Genomic DNA, 20,329 nt, shown 5'->3' with positions numbered 1-20,329 from the left:
GTGTCTGTACTTTCAGCTGAAGATTAGCATTGTCTTTCTCACCTTACCCAGACACCTGAATCAGTGGAAATTCTCAACATTTCTTTTGAATCCTGTAAGTGGGACCACATGCTATGCTAAGCATTCTGTTGTGTTGTCTGTTTTTTTGCAACCTACCTTCTGATTTTATGGATGTGCTTTTTAGATAGGCACATGGAAAAAAAATTGATCTTTTGGTCTATAGCATTCAAGACTTCTTTTTTCAAAACCAATTTAAAGACTATTTTTTAAAAAAATTCCCCCTTCAGAACTGCATTTTGATGAAAACAATTATGTTTTCCCCCATGCTCATACCTTGAAGAGCCATAAAGAAGTTAGCAGACTTAATTTTCTTGTGTCTCTCTTGTCTTGTGTTCATGTAGTCGCATTAAAAGTGATTTTGTTCTGCTGTTTCCTTTTATGTATTCATCTGAATACGTTTCATTTTCTTGCTTTAGTACTTTTTTCCTGCCTTCCAGATAGACTTTGTTTTCACAATTGCTAAACTGCATTTCAGCTGCTGGATACAATTTGCACAACGTAGATGCAGAGCATATCCTGGCAATAAACATGCTTGTGTTTTATAGAAGTCTTTTGTGTCTATAGATGGGATATAAATCATGTATGTGGTGGAAGTTAATCTGTGTCTGCCTTTGTGAAAGTTGTTATGAGCACCTTCCCTGACTAAACACCCTCAGCCATCTGTAGCTGCCACACGGTGACTCAGTGATTTGACTTATGTTTCTCCCTTATGGTTTGAGTCACCTATGAAATGAAACTGTTCTTTTTTTTTTTTTTTTTTTTTATTTCCAAAAATATGATTTGTCAGTGAGTCTGGTTCTCCTCTGCTGCCCACAGCGTGTTTTGTTGCAACATGGGCTTCACAGTGAAGAATCACTCCATCTATTTACACCGGCATTCAGTAAATTGTCTCTATTGTCCGGCAGATGGTAGATGATGGTTCAGAGCAAATAAATCTTGTTGCAATTCCCTAACTAGATGGCAGATGGCATCAGCGGAGTTGGTGAAAGATGAATGCCAATTTAAGCCAGCTCCTCTACTGTTTTACTGGCATCGTCATGCAAGCAGATAACCATCCTTTCTGTTAGTAAATGCTATTTAGAGCAGCAGTTATGATGTTGATATCAATTTCCTGAATAAATCTACATAAACTAGTTTTATAAAAATGACTCCTTTTAAATGTTTGGAGGCTTCCTGAAATATGTATTTTGATAAATGCCTTTTAAGCCAGCAATTTTTCTTGTCTCCTTAGCTGCTCATTTCTTCTCATGTGCCATAATACATGGTGAAGCAGCAGCTCAGGGGATTGATCCAAATGAAGAGTAACTGGGGTTTTTCTCTGCTGTGTGGATTGTTTCACTGTAACTACACAAATGTTGCTGCAAATACAGTAGACAGATGTGAAATGGGAACTAGGAAGAGCTGGTCAAGGGGTACCATAGCATCATGTTGGCTTAGTGTTCACTGAGCTGTAGTTTTAGTATCTATTTTCCAGGTTAATAGGCTGCTTAGAACTAATCCATTTGACAGTGAAAAAAATTAGGTCTTAAGTCCTAATCAAAACTTAAATATAAATTTTCATTAGTCTTAAGTCCCTTATTAGTCTTTATTTAGGTTATTATAAACTGAATTTTGCTCAAAAACTGAGCATCTCTTCAATAGCTATCATTTAATCTCCTTTCATAATGAATAAAAACTTCCTTACTGTTTGTTCTTAGTGACGTATGGACCAAGGTATACTTTACAGGTTGGAACATAATGGAAATTGCTGTCTTGTCAGAACATGGTCATTTTAAACAGTCTGTAATTAATATATTGGACCTATTTAGGGGCACTGAAGGCTTAGTTATTACTTTTCAAATTTTTAGCCTGGTAAGGGATACAAAGGTAGTTTGTGTTTGCTGAATCAAGATCAACTGTTTGTTTTGTTTCCTCCCCACCCCCTGGCAGAGGTGAAATGTGTGCTGGTAGTTTATGCCTAAAAATGTGGGAATTGGAGTAAATCTGTATCATGATTTTCATAAATTACTTAGACTCTTCAGAGTCTTAGATAATTAGAATGTTATATATGGATTCTCCTCTCCCACCAGGTGAAAGTCTGTTATAATTTACTTTCTTGCTGCTCCTGTGTTTTATCAAATTCTTCCTCTTAACTTATCCCTTGTTCATAAAACAGGAAAACCAGTAAAAAAGATTCTGGTTTTGTGTACTGAATGTATTTAAAAGTACTTAGCTGCAAGCTAGATGATTACAGGTGACTTTATTTTTTTGTTATTTGCTTTTTATGGCATCTACTTTTCAAGATGTGTTTTGCCATTTTGCGGAGGTTGTTTTTGCTTGTCTTTTAACTACTGAACACTTCTAATGAGATGTTCAAATTTCATCCAAGGTGTCTTTTTCCTCATTAGTTGCCTTTGTGTATTTTTTTTTGCTGTGCAGAACCCTGAGTTCTTTCCAAGGAGAGAAATGCCATATTCTTAAAATATTTGCATGCTTTTGATTTATTTTTATTTGAAATTAAAGTGAAGTGCATAATTGCTTAAAACAAAATACATATTTCTTTCTTGTAGGAATGAACCTCAAAGCTCAGAACAAGGATTCCTTAGAAGATGCTGTCTCTAACTCTCCAGATCCAAGTAAGCAGGAGGAAGGTTTGGAAAAGAGTTTGCATAGGGGGGAAGATAGGGAGGGAAAGGGAATGTACATACATAGGGGCGTCAGGAGGTGGTAGGCAAGAAACTGAGGAGCCTGCTTGGCATTTGGCAGTAGTTTATATTTTGCCCTGCAGTAATTTGCAGGATCTCCTTGTACTGTGTGTCTCACTATGATTGCAGTTCTGTATCTCTTAAGAATATGTGAAACTGGTGGTTGTATTACATCTGAAATTCTTTCCTTACCAGACACTATTATGCAAAAAGCTAAAGCTGTTGGACTCTTATCTGCCTCTCAGTATGAAAAGTTTGCTTGGCACCACTGAATTGAAGCAGTGGTTGTACAGTCAATTTCTGAATTTGGTACCATTTACTGGGAAATATCTGTCTTCATCTAATACAGAATCAAGTGTATCACTGCTTAAGAAAACATTTTCTTTAGAGCAGCCTGTCCTGCATTACTTTCTTGTGCGGTGTTCCTGCCATTAATATTAACATTTTTACAGTAAAATAACTTTCTCTATGTAAGATCTCTATGAGAAGAAGTTAAGAATTAGTAGTTGGCCAAGTGCCTTGATACAGATCATTTGAGGCAAGTTAGGATGTAGTACAGTAGTGAATGATGATTTGATATAATTGAGTTAACTTTTGCTTTTTAATGTCTAGTTTTAGATCTCTGTAATCTCAGAACTGTGACATAACTCTAGGAAGGGTGTGGGGAAGGATTGCTTTCCAAGTTACTACTTTTCTGGTCTTCCCACCCCTCTGGATCTGTCCTTCTGTTTTTATAACTGTAGAAATACTCCCTTTGCTGCTGTTGTACTATTCCAGAAAGAGGCTGGTCTGTCATTCTTTCTCTCCTTATCCCCAGCTCCTTCTGCAGTTGTCTAGGATGCAAAGCTGGTCTGATTTTTTTTTGTTCAGACTTGGAATGTTGATCTGTTTTGTTAATCATGAGTAACTGCATCTGACTTGCTGTAATTTTGGAAGAGCTCTAGCTTTCAATCAACAAAAAATTAAATGTGTTAACTTTGAATGCCATTTGCATGATGGGATGGAATTAGCATGTGCACTGCATTGTTTAACAAACTCTGTCTCTTTCTCTCCCTCCCTTCTTCCCGTCCTGCTTTCCTTTTCCCTTCCCATTCCATCCCCTTTTTGTCCCTGTTGACTTTATGCCAACTCTGTTTTTGTCCCTCATTCTTTCTAACTTTCCTCTTCACATGTTTCTTTCATCTTCCTCTGCACCCTATTTTTTCATGGGTGACCATATATGCCCCCATTGTCTGCCCCCCAATGATACAACGAGGCAGTTCTGACGCTGTCTGCTCCCCCCGTAGTGCCAGGCTTCTGTTGTACAGTTGGAGTGGACTGGAAATCCCTCACTACTCCGGCATGTCTCCCTCTTACCACGGACTACTTCCCTGACCGTCAGAGTCTGCAGAATGATTACACTGAGGGTTGCTATGATCTCCTCCCAGAAGCTGACATTGACAGGTTTGGCCAGCACCTTCTCTGTAAAGTAACTTGCGTTGAATCAAAGTGTTTAAGGCGCAGTTGGTGGAAGAGGAACACTTTGAAGACTGTAAAAGAGAAAGATAAATTGCCAGCATAGTTAGCAGCAGAATACTTAGGTTTTTTTCTTTTCAGTGGTAACTTTGCACCTTTTCTGATGTTACCATCTGACAGTGTTGTGTTCTGTAGATTTTGTTATAAATTTTGTGAACAAAATTTTACATTTCCTCTGTTGTGCTTCAATCAAAAAAATCAACTTCAAGCCATCAGCTTTGTTAATCTATTTTCTAGCAAGTATTTTGGAAACACTAAGGGAGCAAATCCATGTGTATGCACAGTGTTTAACATGCTTATCCTCATTTTCAGGGATGTTTAGTTTAAAGAATCTTGCTGGAAAATAGTGTTAATGGGATAAATAGAACTTCTCAGCTTATCTTGGAGGTCTCTGGTAACTGTTCTTTCATAAGGTTGGTTTGGGTTTTTTCTGAAGCTGTCTCATCTTCTTAAACATTTTTCAAACTTTCCACAACTTTCAAGACATCAGAAAGACCTGTTCATGTTGCTGCTTTATGGGAACAAACCCAAAATATTAGTCAGGGTGATTGAAATACGCAGGAAATAGCAGGATTAATGAAGAAACACCTAAAAGAAATGTCAAATGTGCCTTTATAGCAGGAAGGCAAAGTTCAGAGCAGAAGTAGTTGTAATAAGATGCCATAGTGATATGTCTTTTAATCTCTCTCTGCTCTAGACTTCCTGCTGTGGGAGAGGGTGGAGCACTGCCTGCACACTTGCAGTCCTGAGCTCTGCTGAACACTTGCAGACTGCATTGAGATTCTCTGCAAAATGCTGTAAAAGTGATCATTAATGAATTTTTTAAAGTTTAACAGCTGTTGTAAGCAAATTTGTTACTGGTTGCAAAACTGCTTTCAAAGGCATTAATAAGTATTGCCAGACAGCTCATCATCAGCTGTTTAAAATAGAAAGATACCTGTTTTTCTCTCCCATTCCTGCAGGTTGGTTTTCACAGGCAGAGGGCTCCACTTGCGCAGAGCCCAGTACAGGCATAAATCCTTAATTAGGAAATGCAGAGCTAAGAATAGGTGTGTGGTCAACTTCCTTATTCTAGTCTTCTTAACCTTTGTGTTCAGGAGAGATGAGGAAGGAGTGCAGATGACAGCCCAACAGGTGTTTGAGGAGTTTATTTGTCAGCGTCTCATGCAAGGTTATCAAATTATTGTGCAATCCAAACCACAGAAACCAGCCACAACTGTGCCACCGCCGCTCAGCAGCAGTCCTCTTTACAGTCGAGGTGAGTGACTTTGTACTGACAGTTCAGTCTTCTCTCTTCCTCTCATTCTGCCAATCCCAGTAACCTCTATGAATCAGGCACAGACGTTAATTGAAGCACTCTGTTCTTTTTTTCTTTTATTTTTTTGTTGTTATATGAAAATCTTTGCTGGGAGAGCGCCTGATCTGGGGCAGCCCAAACAATTCAGCTGCACCATGAAGGGACAAGTGCAGGATCTTTGAACTGTAGTAAGAAACTGGGCTTATATTCATGATGGTGAACCCAAGTGAAATATGGCTTGAGTGCCATTTGGGTGAATAAATCTTGAACACAAATCACATGATGACTGCAGGGCAGGCGCTTCTCTAGAAGAAGACAGACGCAAAGCTCCCAAATGTACATAACTAGAAGCAGTTTCCTAACTCTAAAATAGTTGTGAAGGTCCCAGGTAGGCAAGTAAAGCTTCATTTTCCTGAAGCCATGAAATCAGCTAAACGTAGTTAAACCCCAGAGGACTGGAGTGGGTTAAAAGGGTATCATATATTCCTTTGACAGAATCTGACTTACTATTTGACTTCTGACTTTTTTTCTGGATATTCTCTAGACAAATCAGCGTGGTACAGTGTTATATAGAGACAGGAATACATGTGAATAGGATATGGTAGTTATATATATGGTAGGTCTGGGAATGAGCAGCAAGGCTCCTTTGGTAAAGTGCCGAGCTTACTTAAGTGGTTAGTTCCAGGAATAAAGCACAAAGGGGAAGCGAAAGTGGAGCCCAGCTTTACCATCATATCCACCAGTTTCTCAATACTTTGTATTGTCTGTTCTCTAGTTGTCCTAAATAGAGGAGGTCTATCTTGGTGGTGTATGAATTGTGAATGCCCTTTTTCTTCGGTTGTGGTGCTAGCAAATCTTAACTGTAAAAACAAAAGGATCATTGTGCGTATCTTCCTTGAAAAGGTGGCCTGAAAGATGGCTTTTAGTTTGTCTTGATTTCAGAAGCCCAATTCTGGAGTCTCTTTCTATAGGTGCAGTTTGTTGATAGTTCTGACTATTGCAGTAAGCTGAAAGGGGATGTGTTTTGCTTTTTACAATTAGGTCTTGTATCAAGGAATCGACCTGAGGAAGAAGATCAGTACTGGCTGAGTATGGGACGTACTTTCCACAAAGTAACATTAAAAGACAAAATAATTACTGTGACTCGATACCTGCCAAAGTGAGTATCTCTCTGGTTGAGCAGTTTGCTATCAATGTTCAGATGAACATCCTTTTCCAGATGCCTGTACTTGCTTGAAAGAACATACTGTAGAACCTTCTTTCTCTTTGGGAGAAGAAAGAGAAGCACTGCTACCGATGATGCTGAGATTAATGTTTGCGCTTTCTCTTTTAGGTATCCATATGAATCTGCTCAGATAAACTACACTTACAGCTTGTGCCCCTCACACTCTGACTCTGAATTTGTCTCTTGCTGGGTAGAATTTTCCCATGAGAGACTAGAAGAGTACAAATGGAATTACTTGGATCAGTATATCTGCTCTGCTGGCTCTGAGGATTTCAGGTGAGATCTCCTTTTCCATCCAGACTGTTCTGTGTCCTAATTGCCTCTTTTCCTTTTTGACCTAAAATTTCTTCAACAAGTTCAACCCACAAATGCTCAGTACTCCAGGGAGAGTAACTGGCCTGCTTTTACTTGCATGGTGCTAGCAGCCGTTGCCTTGTGGGAATTTTACTCTGTGTTGCTGTTGATCTGATCTTTGATACAGAGTCTGGATCACAAAATTCAGCATGAACTATTTTTTTTTCCTCTGATACAAATTCAAAGAAATGTGGTGGCATTTTGTACCACACAGATGCTTTTCTTGGCTGCTTACTCATTTCTGGATCTGACTCAAAACTTCCATTTAGTTTGAGTCTGTTGGAGGCTTGGTTGAGTCCTAGGCTTAGCTTGACTGTAGTCCTACTCCTAAGCTACGTAGAGCAGGGATTCTTGTTAGCAATATGGGGTATCTCCACTAGTATCAATAGCCTTTTTGATTTCTTCTCTCAACAAAACCAGTCTTTCTTTATCTTTTTCTTTTCAGGTCTCAATCGAAATGCCTTCTGCTCTAATGTGTACCTTCAAAATTCATTTTTTTTCGCTTTTTTTTAGAGGAAAATCCTTTGTAGCCTGTCTTTTACAGAAAAGAAAATACATCTCTGACACAATTACTCTGAAGATAGCCTTGTTTCCTCTTCTGCTTATCAATGTTTTAATAGTTCCCAGTAATATTGATGGCCATTGATGGCCATTCCTTTGCATATCTGCTCTTTCTCACTTAGGGATGGCAGAAAGAGATTGTCACTATACTCACTGAAATTTACAGCAGACAAATATGTATTTTATGTAAAGACAGGTATGTAAAGTCCTCCATAGGAAACTGCTGAACTCTGTCCTGTCTCCCATATTCCGTCAGCCTTATCGAGTCACTGAAATTTTGGAGGACCCGCTTTCTGCTTCTGCCTGCCTGCATCAGTGCCACAAAGCGCATTATGGAAGGAGAGGTGCACTGTGATGTGTACGGGGACAAGCCCCGTTCTGATGAGGAGGAGTGGCAGCTCCTAGATGGATTCATTCGCTTTGTGGAGGGTTTGAACCGCATTCGTCGACGCCATCGATCTGATCGAATGATTCGAGTGAGTCAGCTTTTAGTTGGGTGAGAAGCTGAGTTTGAGTTTTATCTGAACTACTAATGAAGCATTAGCAGAGAGACCCTGAGATAGTCCCAAGGAAGCTGAGGGGTATATGTGTGTGTAATCCATACGTAAAGCACTGTGCTGACTGACATACTATTTCAGACTTCAAAGAGTATGGCCTTGTTAACACCTTGCTATTCCTGAATGAATTAAATTTACCTGGAATGGGTATCCCACGCTGCTGTGGCTGGAACCAGAATTGGAACAGTTAGCTCACTCAATGAGAAGCCAAGCTCTTCTGCATAGCATAGCCATGCCTTAGCCTGTTGGTGCTCTATTTTTAGCTCAGCTGGTCTTCTCTTACCACAAGCTGTTGCTACCTCTTTGCAAACGTTCATTGCTTTGTGCTGTAGATATGGTTAGCCTGGACATGTTACTGTGCCTTGTGATGCAGATAACTGATAAAAAGGGATCTGTGAGGTAGTTAAGCTGGTAACTTCTAGCTGGGTTGGCTGTGTGCTGCAGACCTACGAAAAGGATCTTGAAAGGAGAACCATATGGGTGAATTCCTGGTGAACAGGAGTTTCAAGAGGGTGATGAGAAACTGGTTAGCGTGTATCGAATTCTCTTCCAAGTCACACGCTGAATGGGGTAATTTATTTCAGAGCAAATCCACCTTTTCCAAAATAACATCCATTTTATTTTGAGAATAGCATCCATACAAGACACTAGGCTGTTTCATTTCTTGTGTACCTATGGTTTAACTCCCTTTTTAAAGTGCACTTAATAAAGCTCTGCTGACGTGAGGTGTTGCGTTCTTGCTTACTAGTTAAGCATAGCTTGACTAAGTCTGTGTTTTCATTTCTTCTTTCTTAGAAAGGGTCTGCCATGAAAGGCTTGCAGATTGCTGGTCCAATTCCCACCCACTCTCTGGAGCAGCCTGGGCCTCCTATTGGGAAGAAGGGAACCTCAGCACTCTCAGCTCTGCTGCAGATGGAAGCCAGTCAGAAGTGAGTCTCTGCAACTAGGCTGTGAGAAGAGCACGTATAAGTGCTCTGATATAAGTGTACACAAGTAACACCACACCAGTTGAGTGGTCTCAGTATAAACATTGGGTAACATACAGCCTAAAGAAAACAGCTTGTTTGCACTGGTAACAGCTATTAAAATACCTGTGAAACTTCTGAGGTTCTTTTTCAGTATTGATCTAGAATGGTTCAAAGAAACTCGTACTAATACAAGATATGCTGTAAACATAATTTAAAACATTGTTGTTGTTAAATACATAAGATATTTTAATTTTTTTTAATGATAAGGTAGCATTAGACATACATGATAAAAGTGAGTAAGTTTGAGGGCCAATGTTGTTTATGTGGGGTAAAAACTACTTAGAGAACATTGGATTGACTCTGCTTCAGAGTGTGGGAAAGCAAATGTCTGGAAATATGGTAGTACCCCTCTGCAACAGTTGCCTTCAGGTAGAAGCTGGCACAGAATATGTTTTAACAGCCTCTGGATTCGTTCCTTTTGTTTTAGGACACTGGGGGAGCAGCAAGCAGCAATGCTTTCTGGGAAGAGCTCTGGGCAGCCTTCAGAGAGTGGGAGCATTGCTATCACACCCACCTATATGGACAGCCCTCGTAAGGTAAGAGCTTTCTGGTCCGTCTTTAGCTCCTCTTTTTACATAAGAATTTCTCAAATAATAGATTATTTCTCTAAGCACATGGCTATATCATACCACATCTTACTCTCTAATCAAGCAAGGACTGCTCCTCTACTGATGATGCTCTTAAGCAATTGTGTGTAAGGGCATAAGAAGAGGTTGAGCCACAACTATCCTTCAATTCTTTAATTCTGTGACAATGAGGTGGAATCCCTGGGATGTTATCTCAGTGTGTTGCTAATTTAAATGGTATTTGTTAATTAGTCCATCTACTTTTCTGGTAGCACATTTCAGTTCAGTCAGGGTTGGCTTTTTAGATTTAGTAGTACAGTGCTGCCTGCATCTATATGAAGGCTGTCTTTAAGAGCAAAATCAAGCTCTAGAGCGTGACTGTGTGACGCTTCAGTGGAATTTTAACAGCAGGAACTTAAGTCACTTGCATCTGCTTAGAGGAGAGGATGTGTTCCTGCGTAGTGATTTAGATGTCATTCCTTCACTGGCTGGACTCCAGGCTGGAGAAAACAGTCTTCCTGGAGCTCTCTTCAGACACTTAAAGAAAAGACTGTGCTGTGCCACAGCCTTCCTGTCAACTGTCCTGAGTGTGCCAGGAGAGCAGAAACTACACCTTCCAAGACCAACGAGAAATAGTTGATTATTTTTCTGTATTCTGGTGTGAAGGTCTTTTAGCAGAAGTAACAAGGAACAGAACAAAGATACAATGCTTAAGTGTGACCCATCTTTGGGTTCAACAGTTTGATGTGTTACAAAGAAGTTCTTCTCAGATTCCCCACTATCAACCATCTCTTTTGGTATTTTTTTCTTAGCATCTAGTGTTTTGACATCCACCCTTTTCTGGCACCACGACGGTCATGTGTTGTGTTATTCTGGACACCTGGATATTGCTTGTCGAAGTGATAGAGTAACTGCAATCATCTTAGTAATTGATACCTATGTGTAGAATGAGAGTGTTTCCAAAACACAGATGAGATTCTGGAGCAGGTCATGCCAGGCTTTTGGAAAAAGGAGGTGCTGAAATTGACTTGAGGCATGTTTACAAACTTGCAGGTCATAATTCAGGCTTTGCCTGAATTATTCTTCTACCATTTTGGAAAATCAACAAACTTCCCTCTTTATTTAAAGAAACTGTAAATATCTCTTTCTACCAGTAAAACTGGTGAAACTTCCCTGTAGGGCACAGGACACAAGAATGTTGTGTTCGGTTGTTCTGTGCGGCAGAGGGAAAAAGGCAAAATTGGATTCCTTAGCAATGGCACCTAGTGTGTTGGAAACAAAGTATCAGACTTTGTGCTACCAGCAAATGTGATCTTGTGTAATTTTAAAAGTAAAAATATTCAAAAGCCTCTCTGGAGGGCTAAGTGGAGAATCTGAAAGAGCGTGTTATCAGTTGAAAGCCTTTTATGCTACAATAGTAAACACTCCTATAAATATTTACACATAGAGACTGGGAAAGAAGCAGTTGGCATTTCCAAATTGACACCTCACACTTGTTGGAAAGGTGCCCGTGGACAGGTAGCCTTATCAGGCAACTTTGTGCTCACTTGGAAACATCAGCCAAGTGTGTGCCTCATGTCTCCAGGACAACACAACCCCTTTAGGGCTCACCAGCATGGGTATGTCTATTGGCTGTCCAGAGACTTGCAGCCTAAGTACTGACAAATTGTCACAGCTGTGTGCTCTGTCAGCAGCCAAGGGAGCAAGTGCTTTTCTAGGATGCTATGCAGTGCTGGAGTTACTCCAAAACAAAACTGAGCCACTGGTTCCACCTTTACTCTGTTTCAGAGTAGAACTGACAAGTCACTTCAGCCAGTTCCTGGGAAATACAGTATGATTTTTAACATAGTGAGTTAGTTTGATGCATAATCTGTTTAGGAAGCCTTTGCCATTACAGATACAGGGTGCTTGGCTCTGCTTCTGCACTGCATAAATTGCCAGCCATATAACCCTGGCATTGATTCTTCCAGAAAGTGTTTTATATGTACATACCAGGGTAAGCATCATCTTAACTGCAGGCTAGACAAAATATTTTGCCTAGGGAACAGAATAAAGAATTGCAAATAAGGAATAAAAATCTAGTTGATTTCCACTGCATTGTCTTATGTGATAAGAGAATCTTGACACATCTTTGAATAGCAGCCGGGGATAAATTCATCCAGGGTTTGCAAGTAGGCGGGGAACATAGCACAGGCAGTGTCTGTTTAATTTTGCATGAAGTATTAAACACAGTGTTGGAAAGATCTTTGTGATGAATTTTTCTTCCCTTTCCTTTGCACGATACCAGACCTGCATTTGAGAGGAAGAGTGTGCTTCCTAAAAAGAGCTTCTTTCCTCTCCCTCTTTTATCATTTCAGTGACTGACAGACTAGAAAAAAAGCTGTCCTCCTTTGGATATTTGTCATTACACATGCAGTTCTACACGTTTCTGTATCACTATTCAGCTTTGCATTTGGGATGGAAACCCACATACTTTAGAGCTTGAGTCTTTCTCCTGTGAAGCATGGAGGGAAGGCTGTAGTTTCAATTGGCTTCTGATCAGTGTCATTTTCAAATCTTTGGAAAAGCATCTGTGCTAAGGAAGAGCAATGTCTTGTTACAGAGAGAGAAAGTAAGGGTATGTGTGCGAGTAATGCTCTGCATTCTGCTGCATCTGACGTTCTGGGTCTGGTTGGGATTTGCATTCTCCTCATACTTTCTCTCTGTGGTCATTTCATACTTGCACAACCTTGTATTTGCTTTTCTTCAACTCCTTGTTCCTGTTGCTGTTGCCATTAATGGGCCTACTTCCTCTGATGCCTTCAGGATGGGGCCTTCTTTATGGATTTTGTTCGCAGCCCACGTACAGCTTCAACCTTCTACTCACAGGTTAGTTTTGAATGGGTTCTTGTCATCTCTGGCTTTTGGACGGAGGTGATGGAAAGCATTTTTTTGTCCTGAGCTTGCTATGTGGGGAAACTGTGGTGGTTTCCAGATCTGCTCATTGAGAGATGCACAGCATTAGCAGGACAAAGTGGCTGGTGGATGTAACTATCTCCTTCCACCGTTCAATGTTTGTGATGTGCTTTGGATGTTCATGTGCCCTGCCTTACTGTCCTTTGCAGTACTGTCTTGTCAACTACTGAAGCTTCTCTTTTTGTGTTTCAATAAGTACTCGTTTTCCATCTTCCTTTGCTAAACAAAATGGCAACAGCTTACTCATCTTGTTCTTGGCTAAATTTCTTCTCTGGTATTTGACTGACAGGTAGCTCTGGGGAGATCCAAGTCGAATTGTGTCCTTGGATTCTTGAACAACTGAGGGCTGAAAATACCAGTGTCATCTTGGTTTAAGAGTTACTGTGACAGAAATTGTTTATACACTTAAAACCAGTTAAGAGTTAGCAGTAACACAGTGTGTCCATAGAAAATACTGCTGGTTGAAGTGAGCTCTGAGGAGGTAGAGTGGATTTAGCTGGCTGTGGGAACTGTAGATTCCACATTGGAGCATCTGCCAGTTTTGGCTGCCCAAAAAGGGACATCTGCCATTGCAGAGTGGCAGATTTTGGGATGTGAGAAATGGCATAAATAAAGGACTCTGGTCTGGCTATGAGACCTAAGTCAAACTACCAGCTTTGTGATTTTCAGCTGTGCATGTGCTGTGGATTCATCATGGCAGATCAGCCCTCATATTTACACCAGCTTGAGTTACTGAGTTGCTCTGCTGTTAGCGTTCCTCTCCCCCACCTCTCTAGCTTTTATATAATATGCCTTTCCTAAACCATACGTGTTAATGACAGATGGCAATTACAGCCTGTACTTTGCTGAATCTTTCAGCATTCATGTTCTTTCTGAAATGATTTTATGTTAATTTTGTGAACTATTCAGTCTACCATTGGAATAGTGCAAGCGTTCCTGCGGGAGGAAAGTGTTCTTGTTGTCTTGGTGACATAGGTGTGGGTGGGTGCTAACCAGCCTCCTGATACTACCCTAAGAAAGGAAGGAAGATGAGCTGATTTTGCGCATTATGAAACTTGAATTCCGTGTGATAGGTTTGCATATTTTTGTCTGAGAGTTAAGAGTTGAAACTGTTTTTTTCTAACTGCTTACTACTTTCCCGTAGTAATTAATTTTCCTGTTCTGTCCATTGCATGTTTATAATCAGTTATTCACTCAAGTTAAAAATGTCAGGTTGGGACTGGTGTTGCTGGTTTGCCAGTAGTTCTCTCAACACAGCTGTTGCTGTATTGGTGATCCTCATCTTTACCGGGGTCTGAATTTCATGTTTGTCAGTAGGTCTGTAGTGATGACAAAAGTAAGACACTATTTATCCTTTCTGCATATGCTTGTGCTTGCCTTATAGTACTGCTTGTTGTTAACAAACTTGAGCTGAGGTACAGATGATGCAGGGAGGGGAGAAAATGGGAAAGGCTTACATCATAAGTTTCATAAAGATGTGGCTGTGTTTACTCCTTGTAGGTCTCCATAGATCAGTCAGTTCCTGCAACCTCAGATGGCAACACGTTAATAAGCATGGGGCAGTTACCAGACAGGGGCAACACGCAGGCCTTGGGAAGCTCCCAGAATGTTGCAGACCAAGGATATACTACAACTGGTGCTGCAGAGGGCAGGTGAGAAAAGCACAGCAATGCTATACTGCAGTTCTGTTCAGTTACATTCCCCTTTCTGGTGTCAAGGAATGGGCACTTAAACAGAAACCTGAGAACAAGATGTGCTGTGTCTGTCAGCACTAGAAGGCACTTGTCACAAGACCTTACTGCAGCATTTCCACATGCAGAAAGGGTGGTAGTAAAATAAGCCTTGCAACCCAGTTTTCCAGAATGAAATGAACACAAGACCTGATTTCCCCACCAACAAAAAGAGCTTCATTCTTCAAGAAACAAAGAACGAAGAAATTCCATTTCTGAAATCTGCTAGCAGAAAACCAGGCTTTGAATTGACATCTGTCTTGTGTCTGTTTTAGCAAAGGGGGGCCCTGCAGGTCTAACTGGATCAAGTTAATGAAATCCAAGAGGTTCTAACCTGGAGGCGAGACACCGGGGAGGAAGCAACGTTAAAAATAAACTATATTAACACCTGTTTCCTGAGGTTGTATATTACAGTAAAAAAAAAGGCCAGCCTCAAAATGTTTGTTCTCAATTGCTCCTCAGCGGCTGGCTGTATGTAATATAGTGTGCATTGGGTCAATATAGCAATGACCCAGTGACCTCAGGGGGAAAATACAGGTCTGATGCTTTTAGTTGCCCTTCTTGAGATGAAAGATGAAATAAATGTGGCAAAATCATTGTTGGGAAGAGAAGAGAGAGCATTTTTCTTAAATGTACATATTTGAACAAATCTGGCAGCTTCCTTGATTTTTGAACATGCTTCTGTTTACTTCCCAGCTCACAGCAGTGTTCAGCAAGCACTCTGACTTCCTCCTCCACCTTGGTAGAGATTCTCGAAGCCATGAAACACCCCACGTAAGATCTTAATATAAATAGGCTTAATATCTGTCTAGATGTTTTGTAAGAGCGCATGAGGTGTGGAGTCACTCAAAGGAGAGACCCATGCCAGCTGTGGAAGAGTTTTAAGCTTCCTTTTGTTATTCAGTTCCAATTTCTCCAACAAGGAATTTTATAGAAATTGAGGTGCAAGCATTGCTGCAGAGACTTCAATTATTAGAATTCCAGAATCTTGTCAAAGCAAGAATTCTCAGTAAGACACTAAAGTGCTGTCAAGTGTCAGCTCTTCATTTTGTTACCAGAAGCTAATGGTATGTCACTGTGGGGGCGTTGTGCATTTCTTGTCCTGTATCTTTTATCCCCCTTTTCTTTTTCCCCATCAGCGATTTTTGTCTTTGTGACTTAAAAGAACTATCAGTCAGTCCATGTTAACATGTGTGACTTGCTGTGATTCAGCACAGGGATCCAGCTGCTCTCTGAACAGAAGGGCCTCTCTCCGTACTGTTTCATCAGTGCAGAAGTTGTACACTGGCTGGTGAATAACGTGGAAGGTGTGCAAACCCAAGCCATGGCGATTGACATAATGCAGGTAAGAGAACTGTTCAAGGGATATATGGAGGGCCAGAAATACTCACTCTGAAGAAAGTAGAATTGTAGAAGAAAGCAAAGCAATAATTTCTGTTTATTATTAAAAACCTCTTATTGATGGGTATTGAAAACAGTGTTCAACAAAATGTGAGGTAACGATGACAGTTTTTGGATTCCCTATCACAAACCAGCAACATGTTCTTGAGTAGTAATATATATTATTTTTTGCACTTAAATATGATGACAGTTCTGTGTATAACCTATTAGCTAGTAGTTACCAAGACCTCTCCATTGTGTTAGAATTATGAGACACTACTGATTTGATTTTGGTTTTAGTATTGTTTTTTCTTCTCATAATTAGTTAATGAAGTTGTAATAAAACCAGTATATGACCTCATTTTTATGGATGCTAAAGTATACACACTTTACGCAAGATACATTGCTTGTGTTTATGAATTTATTTTTCTTCCCTATCCAACTGTGTCAGGGGCACAAGGTTGGAAATGTTTTGGAGTTCATTCCTCTGCTGAGATCCCATATCAATTAACAGAGAGCCTAGGCTGTGTCCAGTTCTTACCTTCGTATAAATCCATCTATCAAACCAGAGCAGGGTAAGGGAGGAAGGCAGACATCTGCGGAAAGGTCAAATGCAATCTCTCAGGGAGATAAGGACTTGCTACATTTACTGAATATCAAGAGATAACATTGCTGATATTCTCATTAAGCACATATCTGGACAAAAAGATGTCAAGTAAAAGAAAATTATTTCCTAATGTTCTCTAGAAACCTTTTTATGTAACTGGAAGAGTGACTTCTTTTTTATCGTGTTTGCTCTGTTCTCTTTTTTTGTTCAGAAAATGCTAGAAGAGCAGCTTATTGTCCATGCGTCTGGAGAAGCTTTACGAACCTTTATTTATGGCTTTTATTTTTACAAGATTGTTGTGGACAAAGAACCAGACCGAGGTCAGCATTGTGTTATTACAAGACTTTCCTCATTATCCCTTTGCATAATCACTATCTGTGCTTGATTCTTATGGGTGCTGCAGCAGAAATGCACTTTGGGAGCAACCAAAACCACTGCTCTAAAGAGAATCAAAGAAACTCAGCCTTTTTGTCTTTTTTTTTTTTTTTTTTTAAAAAAAAGGAATTTCGGAAAAAGTAAAGCATGTGGGTCTTATATGGGCGATATCATTCTAAAATACCAAAAGTCCAGAAAGCTACAGATGAAGGCAACTACATGATATTAGTTTACTGCCCTCTGATTTCCCTTAAAATGGCATTACTTGTTGTCAGTCAGTGGCTCTTATTTGAGTAAATGGAATGTATGACAGGCAGAAACAAAGAAACCCAGCCTTTTTGTCTTTTTTTTTTTTTTTTTTTAAAAAAAAAGGAATTGCGGACAATGTAACATTTTTTTTTTTTCTTCCCCTTTTTCAGAAAGAACTAAGGCTCTTTCTTGGTCTCAGACACTTGTTTCTGACTGTGATCTGTCTTTTCCCTTGCTTTCTGTTCAGTGGGCATGCAGCAGCCTGCGATGTGGCACACAGCTGCTATGGATGACTTCTCCGCTTTCCAGAGGAAATGGTTTGAGGTGGCATTTGTGGCAGAAGAGCTCCTGCACTCGGAAATCCCAGCGTTTTTCCTGCCCTGGCTGCCCAGCCGCCCAGCCTCCTATGCAAGTAGGCACAGTTCCTTTAGCCGCAGTTTCGGAGGACGGAGCCAGGCAGCTGCACTATTAGGTAGATGCACAGCACAGGTGACAGCTGGGGAAGTTCAGGGGGATAGTTTGAAAGGGGAAGAGCAGCCAGCCAAGGGTATGATCTCACGTGGACCAGCAATAAAGCTGCAAATTTCATGCTGGCCTTACCTGTGTCTTGCATGGGGACTTGTTCTCATATGCTGGAGGTATGTTTCACTGGCTGAGTCAGGCAATTTTTGCTTCTGAGTACTGGAATACGGTAAAAATTATTCTTCAGATATTCCTTGTTCCTGAACCTCCCCCCCATGCCATCCTCTAGAATTCAGAGAGGAAAATACTGACTCAGTCTCCTTGCAGATCCAGAGACTCTTTACAACCTGTGATGAGCATGGAGGGATAAGTTATGAGAATAACAGAGCAACCAAACTGTACTTAAAAAGGCATGTCTAATTGCTATTTAATGGCAAAAGCCACAGTGAGATCCAGATACGTTAGAAGTTTTCTGTGATGTGCTGGAGGCTTCTCGGTGAACGTGAACTGTGTATTGCCAGACTCCTTATATTAAAGTCTGGGAAGCCCAGCTACAAATGATCCCTGCAGCATGGAAGCAGTAGGGTTTGTGTATGGAAGATCTTGCTGCTGGGCGAGATACCATTGTAATATCTAAAGTTCTGTAATGTGTGTAGTATAACACTGACTACCACTAACAGCCCGTGAAACATACTGGCTGCGTGATTGACTCTGTTGCTTTGTCAGCTTTTTGTTGCATTTCCAGGCCAGCCTGAGTCACTTGCTTTTGCTGTTTAAAATTACAAGAAAAATCATTGCTATGGAACTGCAACTTCAGTTTTATTTAGATGCATCTTTTAAAGGCCTACCAATTACGGATAAAAAGAAAATTCTGCTGTTGTCCGTTTTGTGTATTTGACCTTCTGAAGAGAAGTTACTTACTGTTGGTGTAGTATCTCTTAAACCTGAAGTTACAGTAATCCTTGTGTATTTCTGAAAGCCTTGTTTGCAGAGGAACAGCATCAGAAATGGGAAAATGTTAAGGATAGGAAGTCTGAACTAATGGTTAATTCCCTGAAGCAAACATATGCAGGATATTTTTCCCTGTCACATGATAAAATCTGTTGCCTTGGCTAGTATCCAGCTTCATTAGCTCAATGATTGGCCAGAGCTGAAGCCTGAATGTAGCCTGGCATGAAAGTATTGTGAAGGCTGTGGAGGTACTTGGGCCAGATCCTGTTCCTGCTTTGATCTCTTACTCACTATTTAGCCCAAGAAAACCACTTCACTTTTCTATGTCTGTCTTCTGTGAGATGAGAAGACTGATACTCAATAAGCTTGCACCTGGGGAAATGGGCAAAGACAGAAGGGTGCTTTTTAGTGCCCCTCTCACCTTTTTTCTTTAATGCCAGCCAAGAAGGAGTGTATTCCCTCAGCATATGATGTACTTACAAACCTGTTTAGCCCTCCTTTTTCATTTCAGTTGGAATTATGTCCATTCTGCTATTTGGCTAATTTGCAGTCCTTGGATGAATGAAAAATGCCTCCAGATTGCTCACATGCAGTCTGGTTATTCCAGGAATAATAGTTTCTTGGAGAAAAATCCAGTGTGGAACTCTTTTCTTAGAAAGGAACTGGTTTAATTGATCTTTCTGTGCTGTCCCTCTTCTAAACAGTATTAAAAAAAAACAAAACAAAACCAAACTTAAGCAGTTCATCTGAGGCAAGGAGCTTTACTAAACCCAGATGACCTCTGGTCCACGTGACTTCATTTGTTCCTCTCTTGGCTTTGATTTGGTTGTGGTTTTTATTTCTTCCCCTCCCCACCTTCCCTAAATGTCAGGCTGTGACATAAAATTGCATGCAAGCATTGGGAGCTCTGGAACAAGCTCCATGTATCTCTAAAATCTGTATACCCCCCAATTCCCCTGTCACTTGCCCAGTGATTTTCCCCTTTCCCTTCCCAGTGGAAGTCTGACCTGTGATATACCTAATCTTGTCCCTTTTGATTTATAGCAATGCATGCACTAGCAATTGTAGTCACGTACATAGCGTAGTTTGTGACTGGAGAATAACCTGCCTGCTCCTCTCCGATTTACTCAATAAATCATTAGTTAAATACTCAATGGTACGAGACAATTGGGAAGCAGGTGAGTCCTCTTAAAATCAGATCTACAGATGCCAGAGTTTATTCTATTAAAATTAAGTTGGTTTTGATCCAAAGCTTCTGAATTCAGACACATGGATATTTTTCATGAGTTTTTAAGGTCCTTTTGGTTAGCTCACACCTGGCTGGACTGTGTTCCTGTTGCTTTGCCTGTGAATTACAGCTGCAGGCGAGGTGGAGAGAGAAGCTCCAGCCCTAATGTGAAGCCTGAATTATCTGGAAAAAGAAACAGTCTAAGGGAGCAGGTAGCTCATTCTTCACAGTGTGCTAGTTTGGGCACACTGGACTGTGGTGTTATCGCTGACCTCTTAACTAATGACCAACATCTACCTGACTGAGCTGCTTTCGCTTTACAGATTTTGGGATGTTGTTTTCCAACATACTTTGTTACAAAACTGGCACCATAACCTTCTAACCACAAGCATTGCATTCACAGTGATATTCCACTGAAAAGAGCAAGAAAAAAAACCTCAGAAGATGTTGGTCTGTCTGACAATACCAGACCAACTCAGAAATTGCAGATGATACATTTCCCAAAGACAAAAATGGATCTTATTTACAAAACAAAACTGGGTGAT

The 20,329-nt window shown here is 40.4% G+C and overlaps 1 protein-coding gene across 10 annotated transcripts in view; it reads left to right on the top strand.

The window, feature by feature from the left end:
* DEPDC5 (DEP domain containing 5, GATOR1 subcomplex subunit) overlaps positions 1 to 20,323 on the top strand; it is a 40,931-nt gene extending 20,608 nt beyond the window's left edge. For 4 of the 10 annotated variants that reach the window (XM_035898329.1, XM_035898330.1, XM_035898331.1 and 1 more), the window contains exons 25-38: positions 2,610 to 2,675; positions 4,004 to 4,187; positions 5,357 to 5,517; positions 6,598 to 6,715; positions 6,890 to 7,057; positions 7,953 to 8,172; positions 9,049 to 9,182; positions 9,709 to 9,817; positions 12,653 to 12,715; positions 14,303 to 14,454; positions 15,229 to 15,306; positions 15,745 to 15,877; positions 16,731 to 16,839; positions 17,391 to 20,323. In XM_035898329.1, the coding sequence (XP_035754222.1) occupies positions 2,610 to 2,675; positions 4,004 to 4,187; positions 5,357 to 5,517; positions 6,598 to 6,715; positions 6,890 to 7,057; positions 7,953 to 8,172; positions 9,049 to 9,182; positions 9,709 to 9,817; positions 12,653 to 12,715; positions 14,303 to 14,454; positions 15,229 to 15,306; positions 15,745 to 15,877; positions 16,731 to 16,839; positions 17,391 to 17,821 (2,126 nt within the window). In that variant the 3' untranslated portion in view covers positions 17,822 to 20,323. Of the gene's footprint in view, positions 1 to 2,609; positions 2,676 to 4,003; positions 4,188 to 5,356; positions 5,518 to 6,597; positions 6,716 to 6,889; positions 7,058 to 7,952; positions 8,173 to 9,048; positions 9,183 to 9,708; positions 9,818 to 12,652; positions 12,716 to 14,302; positions 14,455 to 15,228; positions 15,307 to 15,671; positions 15,878 to 16,730; positions 16,840 to 17,390 lie in introns of those variants that run through there. The other 6 variants (XM_009642867.2, XM_035898332.1, XM_035898334.1 and 3 more) reach the window with 4 other exon arrangements.
* The last annotated feature ends 6 nt before the right edge of the window (positions 20,324 to 20,329 follow it).

The sequence above is a fragment of the Egretta garzetta genome, unplaced genomic scaffold (assembly GCF_000687185.1).
Source record: "Egretta garzetta isolate BGI_Z169 unplaced genomic scaffold, ASM68718v1 scaffold7, whole genome shotgun sequence".
Lineage (NCBI taxonomy): Eukaryota > Metazoa > Chordata > Aves > Pelecaniformes > Ardeidae > Egretta > Egretta garzetta.
Note: the sequence above shows the minus strand (reverse complement) of the source record. Positions and strands in the feature narration are given on the sequence as shown.